The sequence below is a fragment of the Mytilus trossulus genome, chromosome 5 (assembly GCF_036588685.1).
Source record: "Mytilus trossulus isolate FHL-02 chromosome 5, PNRI_Mtr1.1.1.hap1, whole genome shotgun sequence".
NCBI lineage: Eukaryota > Metazoa > Mollusca > Bivalvia > Mytilida > Mytilidae > Mytilus > Mytilus trossulus.
In genome coordinates this window covers 16,909,030-16,924,526 of record NC_086377.1, presented here as the reverse complement: position 1 = coordinate 16,924,526, position 15,497 = coordinate 16,909,030, and the positions used below count along the sequence as shown (strand labels likewise).

The 15,497-nt window shown below is 31.8% G+C and overlaps 1 protein-coding gene across 1 annotated transcript in view; it reads right to left on the bottom strand.

Moving 5' to 3' along the window:
• The window catches only part of LOC134718601 (centrosomal protein POC5-like), a 39,324-nt gene that overhangs the window by 16,975 nt on the left and 6,852 nt on the right, over positions 1 to 15,497 (bottom strand). Inside the window, exons 2-4 of the mRNA XM_063581230.1 lie at positions 14,540 to 14,638; positions 13,736 to 13,895; positions 6,982 to 7,131 (exon numbers count right to left, since the gene is read on the bottom strand). Of these exons, the coding sequence (XP_063437300.1) occupies positions 6,982 to 7,131; positions 13,736 to 13,895; positions 14,540 to 14,614 (385 nt within the window). The 5' untranslated portion in view covers positions 14,615 to 14,638. The remainder of the gene's footprint in view (positions 1 to 6,981; positions 7,132 to 13,735; positions 13,896 to 14,539; positions 14,639 to 15,497) is intronic.

The following is a 15,497-nucleotide window of genomic DNA, read 5'->3' as shown; positions in this document are numbered from 1 at the left end:
TGTTAAATAACCAATAGTTACCTTTGTCTCTAAAGGAGTTTCCTAGATAACCAATAGTTACCTTTGTCTCTGGAGGAGTTCCCTGTTTACCAATAGTTACCTTTGTCTCTGGAGGAGTTCCCTGTTAACCAATAGTTACCTTTGTCTCAGAGGAGTTCCTTAGATAACCAATAGTAACCTTTGTCTCTGGAGGAGTTCCTTAGATAACCAATAGTAACCTTTGTCTCTAGAGGAGTTCCCTAGATAACCAATAGTAACCTTTGTCTTTGGAGGAGTTCCTTAGATAACCAATAGTTACCTTTGTCTCTGGAGGAGTTCCTTAGATAACCAATAGTAACCTTTGTCTCTAGAGGAGTTCCCTAGATAACCAATAGTTACCTTTGTCTTTGGAGGAGTTCCTTAGATAACCAATAGTTACCTTTGTCTCAGAGGAGTTCCTTAGATAACCAATAGTAACATTTGTCTTTGGAGGAGTTCCTTAGATAACCAATAGTAACCTTTGTCTCTAGAGGAGTTCCCTAGATAACCAATAGTAACCTTTGTCTCTAGAGGAGTTCCCTAGATAACCAATAGTAACCTTTGTCTTTGGAGGAGTTCCTTAGATAACCAATAGTTACCTTTGTCTCAGAGGAGTTCCTTAGATAACCAATAGTAACCTTTGTCTCTGGAGGAGTTCCTTAGATAACCAATAGTAACCTTTGTCTCTAGAGGAGTTCCCTAGATAACCAGTGATTTAGCTAGCGCTCGTCACTTTCGTAATTTACGAAAAGGTTTTCGAAATGACGAAAATATTTCATATCAATTTCGTCACTTAAATTTGGAAAGTGTAAAAATATTTACACATCAAATTACTTGAATTCTACCTGTCTTTATGTTTCTGACAAGTTTATGACCCTCAGGTAATTAACGTTTACCAAAGGTGTTAAAAGTTGTGATGACAAGTAATCCGCCTATCGCCAATCAGATGGGTCGCTAATCCCTTAATTATCATTATAAAACCTCATACATGACCATCATAATAATCTATTTAGGTTAAATCAGTCAGTCAGCATTTCATTTTAATCATTTCTCACAGTTCAGTCGTATTTTCGTCATTTGAACAAAATTGATAAACTTCCCGGACATTTCAACTTTATTTTAATTTCAATATTTCCCTTACGATCATAATTTGCAGTTTGCTTGTCGTAGTTTCGTCATTTCAACGTATTTTCGTCATACTTTATATAAATATTCATCAAAAACTTTCGACAACTTCGATTAAAAAGAATGAACTTTATTTAAAACGTAAATATTTTCACTTGCAAACAGGTGCTTCCTGTTCTATGTATTGCGCATGCGTAAAAGATCGTAGATGAATCCGGTTTTATTCTGAAATTATAATTCAATTGTCACTTCCCGTTTTCATTTCATTTCGTTTAAAAATCGAAAGTAAACATGATCTACAGTCTACAGTCATTAGAATCGTCACATTAAGTACGGATGCAGATCCTTCTATCCTATATTAAAGAAATTGATTCCAAATAGATATTAAAACGTATTTTCAAGGATATGGGCAGGAATTCGCTAGTGAAATTTTAGGGTCAATAGTGTTTATCCAATTAAAAAATAAAGAAATCATGCAAATTTGGAGAATAAACATTGTTTAAATATCAAAGTGGGTTAGTCTTTATTGCAAAATGCAAAAAAATTGGATCCAATTGAAAAAATCAACAAAAAATCAGTACTTGTTAAGTGCTGGCAGTTGAAAACTGTAGACAAAAAGTGTGACATTTCTGCAGTGGCAAAACCCCATGCCATATTTAGAATATGCCTGAAGAATTGTTCTACTATAATAGTTGAAAATCAACTGCAAAATGATCGGTCTATCATTTAGAAACCCCATTTTGTACAGAATCCGATTATTGCTGCAAATAAAATACGTTTGAAAATGGACAAGTGCATGTAACTTTTCGGGTCAACAAATGTTACATGCACCTTTTCATTAGCTGATTAGCTTTGGAAACAAGTTATTGGTCCAGCATGGCAAATTTTGAAAGCTGTCAACAATGGGTACAATTTGGATTTCATGATTTTTATCAATCAACTGAAGTTTGAAAAATATAGAAGGTAAGAAAATTTATTTCATTTTCGTGTCAATACTGCCCAATAATACTCATCTTTTTATAACAGTTGCATACTTTTTATAGTAAGCATTACCATAATTATTTTTTTCACATTTCAACCCACTGACAATTACATTAAAATGTGGCTTTGCCATCTTTCACACTTGGCATCTACCAGTGATCAAGCAGATGATAAGAGAGTGGGACCAGGTTAATTTTACCTCACAATGAAGTGTTACATGCACTTTCTGTGTAAATTAGGTTCTTTCATAATGATGTGTGACTTGCTTTGCAATTTTGTCAAAAAATATAAGTTTATCTTGTATTTAAACAGGTTTGACCCTTACGATATCCATTTTATTGCTGGAGAGATTTCTGTACATAACATTGACACGAAAATATTTACCAAGGAAAGGTGTCTATGATACATGCAAAAGCTTTTTTTTGTACGGTTTGCCTTATCAATCTAATTTATTACATGAAATACCACAGATTAATTGCCAATTTGATTAACTAGTACTTGTATTCATTCTCAGCATTATAAAGATAACTGGCCACTTAATTTGAAAACATAAAATGTAACATTGACACCAGAATAAAAACAATATTACTTTATTACACTTAAAGCATAATTGGCCAGTGCATAATATTAAATCAAATGTAAATTTATGCTGAATTCTAAACAGAGAAGTTGTTGATCTTTCTTGATTTCTAGACTTTACAATATTTACTTGTAATTCTTATTGTTTAAAGGCATGTAACATTGACACATCTTCTGCGTCCAGGTTACATGCTACAACCTAATAAATGTGCATACAATTATTCAATCAATAAAATCTTATTGAAATTTAAATTTGCTTCATTAAAATGATATTAAAGAAATAAATGAGTTTTAATTATTTGTGTTTATTTTTTTCCTGATTGACCAGCAATTTTTCCTCATCATTTGTTGGTGTTCCTGTCAATGTTACATACATAACCCAGAATTATAATGTTTTAAAAGCATTGATTTCCAAACCTCTGTTATGAGCTTTAAAATGAGTTTATCTGAGTTTATAAATGACTAACATCTGAAATATTGTCATCACACAATTTCTTTGATGCTCCTATGATAACTTTATGAGTAACATGGACTACGATTTTTGTATCAGGTCTTTTTTGTGTTACATGAGAAGATTTTACTGTGTTAAAATCAACAGTTTATCTAATTTTTAATATTCAAAGTTATTATTATGATACTTATTTTAAAAAATAATGTATAAAGTAAACCCAAATTAAACTTTTTTTTCATTAAGAAATTGTGTATGTAACATTGACAGAGTCTATTATTTAGACTTTTACATGTTCAGGCCAGTGTTACATGCGTAAACAAAACTTACTGCCATATGGAGCTATTATCTTATTTTTATTTTACAAAATTAAAGCGTTTTCATGTTTTCCTGTTTAATTTGTCTTTTAACACTAGTTAGTAACATTGACAACAATATTTTGTGTCAAGATTATTTTATGTTACATGCAAAGGTATTACTTCCTTAAAGTCAGACATTTATATAACATTTTATAACCTAAATGATTAATTAGATATTACTGGGCAGCAATTATATTATTTCTCCAAAGTTGACTATTAAGCACACCACTTATATCTTCTGGTCTTCATGTATGTAACATTGACATACAACCTTTTACTTTTCTGTCAATGTTACACGCATGAACAGAACTGATAACATTTACTAACTTCTTTGCTCTATAAAGAGATTATTGATAATTTAACTTGTTTTACCACCATCAAACTTCATCTTTATTTCTAAATATAAATATTCTTTATAGAAGTGTATTTTCTTCATTGACAACAAAATTGGTGTCGGTCTTGAAAATTTACATGCTTTTTTTAATAAAAAAAATCTACAGGCAATATAAACCAAAGAAAGAAAAAGATGATCAGCAATAAATGTGACGAAGAAAACTCTCAGGAAGATGCTGCAAAAAGATACTGTCCCTGACAACCAGTCAGATGGTGATGTCCCTGGCAGCCAGACAGATGGTGATGTCCCTGTCAGCCTGGAAGATGGTGATGTACATATCAGTCAATCAGTTAGTTGGTGATGTTCCTGTCAGTCAGTCAGTCTGTGATGTTCTTGTAAGCCAGTCAGAGGGTAATATCCCTGTCAGCCAACAGATGGTGATGTCCTAGTCAACCTGGCAGATGGTGATGTTCATATTAGTCAGTCAGTTGGTGATGTTCCTGCCAGTCAGTCATATGGTGATGTTCCTGTCAGCCAATCAGATGGTGATGTCCCTGTCAGCCAGTCAGATGGTGATGTCCCTGTCAGCTAGTCAGATGGTGATATCCCTTTCAGCCTGTCAGATGGTGATAACCCTATCAGCCTGGCAGATTATGATGTCTGTGTAAGCCAGTCTGATAAGGTCCCTATTAGTGAGTCAGGTGGTGACGGTCCTTTCAGCCAGTCAGATAGTAGTGTTTTTCTGTGTCAGAAAACCAGATGATGGTGACTGTGCATGCAGACATACTAGTGATCTCCAATTTAACTATTCTACAGCAGTGTGGAAGATAGTTATTTCAAAATCTTGTTTATTTATCCCTTTTCAATCACCAGTCAACACATGTATCATGTGTATTTACTGATGCTCATTATAGAAATCATGAGGAATTCAATTTGTAACATTTTTTTTTAAATTGTTATGCCAATAATTGACATTCCAGAATACCTTTTGCATTATAAGAGGTTCAGGCTCCTTCTGATTTCAAAATAATAATAATAAACTCATCATGGATACCAGAATTGAAATTTTGTAGGCCACAAAAGCTTTTCGTTTACAAAAGACTCTTCAGTGACGCCAATGAAACAAAAAAGTAAAAGAAGGCCAAATAAAGTTGAAAACAGGACTATGGTCTAGTGGGTGTTGGTTTTCTCTTCTGAATTGTTTTACACTGGTCATTATGGGGCCCTTTAAATTGTGGCTTCCTGTAGTTTAGGTAACAAGTTTTCAAGATGAAATGGCATTGAAAAATCGAAACAAGATATTTGAGTGTTTCTATATTATTGTAAATTTTATAATCTATGCATGGATTTTGGTTCTGTTTGAGGGTAGATTAATTGTTGTTTTGTTTTTTTCTTTTTTCAGATAGATAGTTGAAGATGTTGGAGACAGAAAACAAGAAACAAGAAACTTGTTTTGAATGTTTGAAATAAAATTATTGTTTAAACCTTAAAAAGTTATCATAAATGTAAGATTAACCAGCAGAAATAAAACGAGATATGGGGTAATATGTCTATCAGACAACAACCTCAAAGATGAAACCCAAATTGTTCTTTATAGAAGTTATGTAAACGATTGAAAATAAGATTCTCAATAAATGCAGCTGTATCAACCTCTTGTAGATTTGTCCATGTTTTGTCTTGGTTTTTCATACTATTAGTTTTAAGTGTAACTGTGTCACATGAATGAGGGATACATGTAATCATTTTGTACCCTTACTTTGTCAGTATTAGTTATTGAGTGAGAAACTTGTGGATGCTGATGGTTGTGTGGTTGTCTTCTTATCAACATGATCAATCTCATCCCTGTGCATAAAAAAACCGGTTGCTTACTTACTGATATAAAAATGTTTCATGTTGTGGAAATTTTGGATGACTCCTTCATCAATTGATCTATCTTTGGTCTTAATTTTATTTTTCTGGTTATTTTGACATTTGAATATCTTTTAATTTAGCCTTCCATAGTGTACCACCATGAACAAGCATAACTTCTGGTATAGTTAAAAAATATGTCTGCTGTCTGAAATTTAGGTGAATGGTTTTGGTATTAACCACAATTTAAATAATATCATATATGAGAAATGTGGCAGTATTATTGTTTAATTTACATTCAGATGGTTGTTTGGAGGCTTTTTATATCTTTTAAGGTCAATTCTGGCATGGTTCATTATTCATATTTTTTGTGTCCACGTTACATGCAACATTTAAGTCACTATTTTATGACAGAAATGAGATAATTGCAAAAATATTAATACAATTTTTTAATGTGAGGGTAACACAATGAAAAAGAGCCTTTACATGTTCAGAAAGAAAATGATTCTTAGTGTATTTTTTCTCTTAAACATTGCATGTAACATTGACAGAAAAGTAGAAGAAACTTGTTTTCACAAAATTTCTGAAAGAAATGAAAATATACATTTTAGAGTTTTGATGATAGACAATGTTTTGTGATCAATATATATGATATTGAATGTTGAATAAGTTAAGGAATCATTAATCTCAATTTGGAAAAAGTGTCCATGTTACATGCTCCAAATTCATTATTTGCTTTGGTTCCAATTTGACGCAAGTTTAAAAATGATTTTTTTGGTTACAAATAGAAGGACACCATTTGTAGCAATAATTTGTAAAAAATTTAGAAGCTTATAATGATTTTTATTTTTTTCTTACAATGTCACACTAAAGGAGCATTAGCGAATTCCTGCCCATATACATGATTGTGAAGTGAAAAAGTCGTTACAAGTTCATTTGTGCAGTGGTTAAAAAATAGAGGCACCCAACTTTTGTTGATAAGGGGTGTGCCCTGAAAATAACTGAAGTGATGTTTTGACCATATTACCAGATCCCTGTTCTTATCTTCATATCTTAGCATCACATCAGTCAATTCATTCAATATTGTCAATAACTGCCTACATTAGCAATCCTAAAGTCTTCAATGATCCTAGACTAGTCCTTGAAGGACTTGGACATATATGTATAGCTAGTTTGATAAACATCCTAGATCCCTTGCTTTATAAAAAATTAAGGCTGATTTTTATCACGCGCAAAAGTGACTAAAGCCCTCAAAATCCTAGCTAAAACCCTGGATAACCAATAGTTACCTTTGTCTCTTGTAAGGAATTCTTCAACACTCCCTGTATCATCATTCAGTCTGTCATCTTCATGTTTACTTCCTATAGGACTATGACCTCCAAAATCTGGTAACCCTGTTTCTCTGGTTACCTTGACAATGACAGGATTGGAACTAGAATCTGTAACACATGAATAAATCAGTAATGAACAAAATGTGAGTCAGATTTGACAGTACTTAAACTGCATTTTTTTTTACAGTCGAGCATAATAATTATATGTAAAAACTTAGATTACAGAGGATAGCTATAAAAGTAACATGGTTTCCCCTTCTACCATTACGGAATGTGCATAATATAATGTGTAAATGAATTTATGTGCACCATGTAGATAGAGTTTGAAAGATTGTGCAGTGATCTTAATATAAGGCTTTCAAATAGGTTGTGTAACAATATTTGACTTGGTGGTCAGAATAAATACAAGCTAATTTCACTAGGTATAAATCAGTTATCCAGGATTTGGAAGTGAACACACCAGTGGTTATATAAAGATAAAACTGTTTTGTTTTGTTCACAAATAATGTAAGTACTGAATTTTTATTTTTCCTGTATATTTTATAAGGTAGATCATAATAAGTAAATCTTTTTTGAGACAGAATTTTTTTATAATTTGCCAAAATGATGATTTTACTATGCTTTTTCTAAATATATAATAAAAAGTATGGGTCACCGTGCTAGTTTTCAAGCTATGAGTCGTTGAAAATTGCCTAAATTTGGTGAAGTTTGTTCATGAAAAAACACATTTATAAGAGTGCATAAAAAAATTCTTTGAGATAGAATTTTGAAATAATTTTTGAGAAAATTCGTTTCATAATATGTTTTAAGAAAGAAAACATGGTGTCGCTGAACTTGTTTTCGTGCCACAAGTAAAAATTAAAAAAAATCCTATTAGCCCAGTATAAACTTTACACTAAAAGAGTTATCTCCTCTTAAATGACTCATTTGAAAAAAATGATTTTAAAACCATAAAATTTGATATTTGTTTAAATATTTTGAATAATACAATAAAACAACAATATGGACTCAAAATAGTGGAAGCATTTTCTGTATATGGACCATAATTTGGTATTCGGCCTTTGGTTTCTTTTTGTATCCTTTTTTATAAGTTCTAAAATTTTAACTTTTATTTTGTGGGTTGTGTTGGTGTTAGAATAGTATGAATGGAACAATTTTGTTTTTCGAGAAATAAATTAATACATTTTGATTCACCGTTTAAGTGACATGAAACCAAACAGGAAACCAATCTTTATTTTCTTTATTTTGCACAATATAATTCAAAAGGCATAAATAAACACCATTACTAGTGTTACTTGCTTCATGTTAATATTTAAAATCTATTTTCAATGTTATATTAAAGTTTTTTTTAAACCTGACAGGAAACCATAAGAAACCGAAAGCATTTTTTTAGTTTTATTTTATTGCAAAATCTGCTTAAAATAATCTGAACAGTATACTTTTTCTTAAAATCCATCTTAAATGTAACAGTATTATAAAACTCCTAAATATGTGCTTGTTTTGAAAACAATTAGTACAATTTATTCAGAATTTTCCATATTTTCTTCATTGATACAGGATACCATAATCGTTGTATCTTGATGTTTAAGCCAAAAAAATGTATTTATATTTGGTTTTGATATTCCAGTTATATACAATTTATTCCAAATCATTGGCAATGTAACAGTCTTTAAATCCAGTAAAGAAAAAAACTTTTAACTTGGAATTAAAATCTTTAAAATAGGCACAATGTGATACTTGTGACCTGTACACCATCTACATGGTTTCCACATTTTAACCTACTTTAGTGGGCTAAAATCAATAAAGGACTTCCTTTCAAGTCATGCATGGTAAAAGTTTACTTCTCCTTTGACAAGTTTATTGCGTTTTCTGATAAGTGTTTGCAGAACATGAATAAAAAATATTAATTAAAAACTGTGACAAGATTCCAACTTTGTACATTCCAAGTGTAACAGTATATTAACATGTATTTTTTGTTAAATTATATTAATTCACCTAAAATATCCAGTAATATTTACTGCTGAAGTTAAATCAATCCATCGAGCATTGGTACAATGATAAGAGACGTAATTTCGATTGATTTTTCCAAGGACTCTTCAAGTCATTATCGGGAAACGAAGTGTGTTCTAACGTCTGTCAAATATGAAATCCATTTCGTCAAGTCATTGGGCATTTATGTTTCACGTATGACCGGAATTGATTAGAACTTAAGGACAAAAACAATTTTAATAAATAACTGGACTTCTGTTTCGTGTGAAAATCACAAATGTAACGCATAACGATAACGTAATTTTCTTACTTAATTATTACGAAGATCAAAACAAGAATGTAAATCATCTCGGATTTACCTGTTTGAACATCTCGTGAGAGTTCATACTTGCATATTGTTTTTAAGAATTCTATTACAACAAAGCAGATTACATCATCTAAAAATTGCGTTATGAAATCGGACACAAAAATCACGCCACTGTTCTTACATCTGCTACATAAATACTTATAGTTCTCGGCATTTTCTTCTCACTATTCTTATTGGTCGATGTTCTTTGTTATTTGAAAGCAAAAGTTACGAATTTGCCGGTGACGATTATCTATAAATCAGTCAGCGTTATGCTCTTCGGAAGCAAAAAGTTACGCGAGAAACGACACAAAAATACGGTTGTAGAATCTTTGAAATTCGTATATTTTAAATTTTTTTCTAGGGAAGAGTAGCATACACTTGTATGTTGATAAAAATAATGGCATCTTTAGATGTAGTTACAACTTTTCTTACAGTAATTCACATTTTATCACTTTTCTATAGTTATAGAAAACGGAGCCCAATAGCAAATTATGGTCCATATATATACATGTATTTGTTTAATTAAAACATAACTTAACATGACTTTGCTTATTAATGTTTTTACATCGTGAACATGGGGAACAATTTAAACCATGAAATATAGTGTAAGTACTAAAGTCATACATAATTTGCATATATGTTCAATAGCTGTTGTAATTATCTTCATGTTGAATACATGTACTACTATTGAATGTCTTGTGATTTAGATTTTTTTATTTTTTTTATTTTATTGGTATACATGTAAAATTGAGAATGGAAATGGGGAATGTGTCAAACAGACAACAACCCGACCATAGAAACTAGAGGCTCTAAAGAGCCTGTGTCGCTCACCTTGGTCTATGTGCATATTAAACAAAGGACACAAATGGATTCATGACAAAATTGTATTTTGGTGATGGTGATGTGTTTGAAGTTCTTACTTTACTGAACGTTCTTGCTTCTTACAATTATATCTATAATGAACCTTGCCCATTAGTAACAGAGAAAAATATTTGGTAAAAATTTACATAAATTTACCGAATTAATGAAAATTGTTAAAAATTGACTATAAAGGGCAATAACTCCTTAAGGGGTCAATTGACCATTTAGGTCATGTTGACTTATTTGTAGATCTTACTTTGCTGAACATTATTGCTGTTTACAGTTTATCTCTATCTATAATAGTATTCAAGATAATAACCAAAAACGGCAAAATTTCTTTAAAAATTACCAATTGGAGGGCAGCAAGCCAACAACCGATTGTCCAATTCATCTGAAAATTTCAAGGCAGATAGATATTGACCTGATAAACATTTTTATGCCATGTCAAATTTCCTCAAAATGCTTTGGTTTTTGAGTTATAAGCCAAAAACTGCATTTTACCCCTATGTTCTATTTTTAGCCGTGGCGGCCATCTTGGTTGGTTGACCAGGTCACGCCACACATTTTTTAAACTAGATACCCCAAAGATGATTGTGGCCAAGTTTGGATTAATTTGGCTCAGTAGTTTCAGAGGAGAAGATTTTTGTAAAAGATTACTTAGATTTATGAATAATGGTTAAAAATTGACTATAAAGGGCAATAACTCCTAAAGGGGTCAACTGACCATTTGGGTCATGTTGACTTATTTGTAAATCTAACTTTGCTGAACATTATTACTGTTTACAGTTTATCTCTATCTATAATAATATTCAAGATAATAACCAAAAACAGCAAAATTTCCTCAAAATTACCAATTCAGGGGCAGCAACCCAACAACAGGTTAACCGATTCATCTGAAAATTTCAGGGCAGATAGATCTTGACCTGATAAACATTTTTACCCCAAGTCAGATTTCCTCTAAATGCTTTGGTTTTTGAGTTATAAGCCAAAAACTGCATTTTACCCCTATGTTCTATTTTTAGCCGTGGCGGCCATCTTGGTTGGATGACCGGGTCACGCCACACATTTTTTAAACTAGATACCCCAATGATGATTGTGGCCAAGTTTGGTTTGATTTGGCCCAGTAGTTTCAGAGGAGAAGATTTTTGTAAAAGTTAACGACGACGGACGACGACGGACGACGGACGACGACGACGGACGACGGACGCCAAGTGATGAGAAAAGCTCACTTGGCCCTTCGGGCCAGGTGAGCTAAAAACAACAGCAGAAGGTCACCAGCAGGTCTTCAATGTAGCGAGAAATACCCGCACCCGGAGACATCCGTCAGCTGGCTTCTAAACAAATATATTCTAGTTCAGTGATAATGAACGTCATATTATTTTCAAATTGTACACAAGAACATAAAAATCAAAATAATACAAGACTATTAAAGACCAGAGGCTCCTGACTTGGGACAGGGGCAAAAATGTGGCGGGGTTAAAGATGTTTATGAGATCTCAACCCTCCCCCTATACCTCTAGCCAATGTAGAAAAGTAAACTCATAACAATACACATATGTACATTCATGACATTGTTGTATATATGAATTTTAAACATTAAAATATATTATTTAACACAGATAAATGATAAATGGCTTAAACTTTGTTCTAGCTTATGTTCAACTTGCCACACTGGACCAGTACAAACAATGACAAATTCATAAAAAAGTTGAAACTGTATATAGATATAGGAAGATGTGCTGTGAGTGCCAATGAGACAACTCTCCATCCAAATAACAATTTAAAAAGTAAACCATTATAGGTTAAAGTATTGCCTTCAACACGGAGCCTTGGCTCACACCGAACAACAAGCTATAAAGGGCCCCAAAATTACTAGTGTAAAACCATTCAAACAGGAAAACCAACGGTCTAATCTATATAAACAAAACGAGAAATGAGAAACACGTATATATTACATAAACAAACGACAACTACTGTACATCAGATTCCTGACTTAGGACAGGTGCAAACATTTGCAGCGGGATTAAACGTTTTAATGGATCCAAACCTTCTCCCTTTTTCTGAAACAATAGCATAACATCACAACATAGAAAAACACACGATAAAATATCAATTGGCAGACTTAACTCAATCAAAAAACGTATGATTACACAATGAACGAATAAATTTGATCTGCGATATCTGATTACAAATGCACATTTAATTAAATATCAGAGACAAACATTCATGACCAAAAGGCTAACAAACAAATTCAAACAAAGCCATGGCAGGACACCACTGAGAAATATTTAACCCTTCGAAAATATTTTAAATCAATAGAAAAAAAACGTTTTTAAAAAAAAAAAAATTATAATCTTGAAGTTTATACAAATGTAGTAAGAATAAGTGTAAAATTGAAGATATTACAAATAATCAAAGCTGGTGTACAGACAAGATCCATATAAATCAAAAATAACAAAAACGCATTATAAACAGTATCAACAGGTCGAATTAACAAGAAAATACGATTTGAGAGTACTCGCAGTTACTGACAGCTAGTTAAAAGCTGAAACCAATTAATAATAAAAAATCATGCATCAGAGACTAAAATCAACTAAAACAAATCCCAGGGATTTAGTATTTTAACGTCATTAATAGTCAAAGAAGACATGACTTGTGCAATGCCAAAAATGAATGTATCGACAGGTAGTAGGATAGTGAAAAGCGACTTCTATAGAAATAAAAATTAATGTGTCTGTGTCTGTATACACCTCGCCTCAAAAGATAATGAAATTTAGTTATGTTTTAATTTGCTAATGACAAAATCAATATTAGTGCCAATGTGAACTATATTCAAAGATCTAATTACAATATTGGTATGATAACCCTTACTTATAAGTTTGTTTAAAGGTTCAATGAGTTTACAAGGATCACATAGTGATTTCCTCGCTTTAAGTACAATATTACCATAAAATTTAGGATGTGAAATAACATTTTTAATAAGCTTTCTACAGGTATAACCAAATTTACTAATCAAATCTTTGTATCTATGAAAGAATTTAGTAAAAGTTTTAAGTAATTTATGGTATCGAAATCCCTGACACAACAATTTACCAGTGATGCATTGATTACGTTCATTAAAATCTACTACATCAGAACACACACGGGCAAAAAGGAAAATTAACAATAGGAAATGAAAAATCGTCTCTTTTGTCGTAAATTTTAGTGTGAAGTTTCCCGTTTGAAATTGAAATGTCTAAATCTAGAAAAGGACAACTGCTGCTGTTTATGTTAGATTTAGTTAAAAGTAAGTTCTTTTGAGTAAATTTCTTAAGTATATTTAGAGAACTCTGGATTATTCAACGAAAAAATATCATCCAGATAAGGGTAGGTATTTTTGAATGTATCAATCAAATATAACAATGATGGGTCTTTACTGAGTTTGGTCATAAACTGAGATTCATAGCAATAAAGAAATAAATCTGCTATACACACATAATGATGTGTATGTTATCAAACTTTTACTTGTGCTACCTGTTTGTCTCTCCCTAGTAACTGTAACCATGGTTTCCTGTCTGGGTTCCGGTCTATTTTGAGGAAATGACTCTCTTATGTCTGTTAGTGTTTTAGGTAATCTACTCTGATCATACTTAGGTACAACAACGGCATACTTCAGCAATTCCTCATACTCATCCTATAATAAATCAACACTTAGAATTTTAATAATGAACACTGTCATTCATTTAAATATTCATTATTACCAATGTCTAGTAAATCAACGGAGACCAAAATTTTGACCTTGACCTAGGAAGTTGTGCATACCTGCATACATTATGACACACTCTCTATTTTTGGTTAATATGCATGTCAAGTATAAACTTGAAATCATAAAATGGTTAGAATTCAAGATATAGTGGACACAATCTTTACTATTGTACATGGGATTGTCGACTGAAACCAAAGTTTTTGATCCTTGACCTTTGACCTAGAAAGTTGTCCATACATGTAAATAATGACACCCTCTGGTTTTGGTTAATATATATGTCAAGTATAAACTTGGAAATCATAACAGTAAATAGATAAAAAGAGGATTTCATTTGTTACAGACGTACAGATTAGATGTATAGGGCAATCTGCCACTAGGTGGGGCCATACTTAATGTATTTTCAAGATTTGCACCATTTATCCAGTCTTTCATTTTATGTCTTCAAAACATACATGATCCATAACAGACATGCATGACTTACAAAGACATATTATATACACAATATTATCTTGATTAAATATATTGGACATTCCTTCAAAATTCAGGGAAACTGGTAGTACTGAATAATTTACCATAAGTCTTGTGGATACTGAACTTCCAGGTGAATCAGGTGGCAATTCTGGCACACTTAAATCTAAGCTAGACATGGTTGGCTGGATTTTCAAGCAATTCTGAAAAATAAATTGGAACTTTTTAAAAATGTGATAAAGTCCTAAAACTGCATGGTAAAGCAAGCTATATATTTGTCTTTGCCTGCCCTCACTTTTAATACGAAAAAAAACCCAATACTTTAAAACATTTTGTAAAAATAAAGGAAGATACAATGTAACTCGTTTTTATATTTTCCTAGTATTGAGTTACCTACTTACATGACTTTACGATATTCTGAAATATATGTCTACATACATTGTACATGTACTTCTGGTTTTATAATTATTATGTTTATCATTTTATATGTCTTTTAAATTACCGTATGGGAAAAGTTAAATAGCCAATAAGGTGTTCGTAGTAGGGTAGGTAGGGTGCCTCTGTCATCTTTTTTTTTAATACAAATTTTACTGTTCACTGTATCCTAACATTGTGAATTAACTGAGGACAGCTGCTGTATTGCCATTATGCACAGCAGAGACAGAAAATGATTTTCCCAGGTTAAACGTGTAAAGTGTTACTATAGAAATAAACTGAAGCAGGAAACCCTGCAGAACAATCAACATACACATGTATAAAGCTAACCTGTGACAACAATGGACAAGCAATGCTTTATAAACTTGTGTGAAAAGGGGGTTGATAAGTTTTTCAGTCTAAAAAGTACAGATTAATCTGGGCTAATCATGTTGTACGTGTATATCATGTACATTATAAACAGTGATTCAATGAATAGTTTTATTTTTAAGACAATGTTTGATTAATATCTTAATCTTTATCAAAACATGCCCTTTCCATAAAATAATTTCACAAAATGCCCTTTTGAAATCCCAGCTTAATTCATATAATTACTGATGTGATGAATTTCTAAAATTGCATAGTATA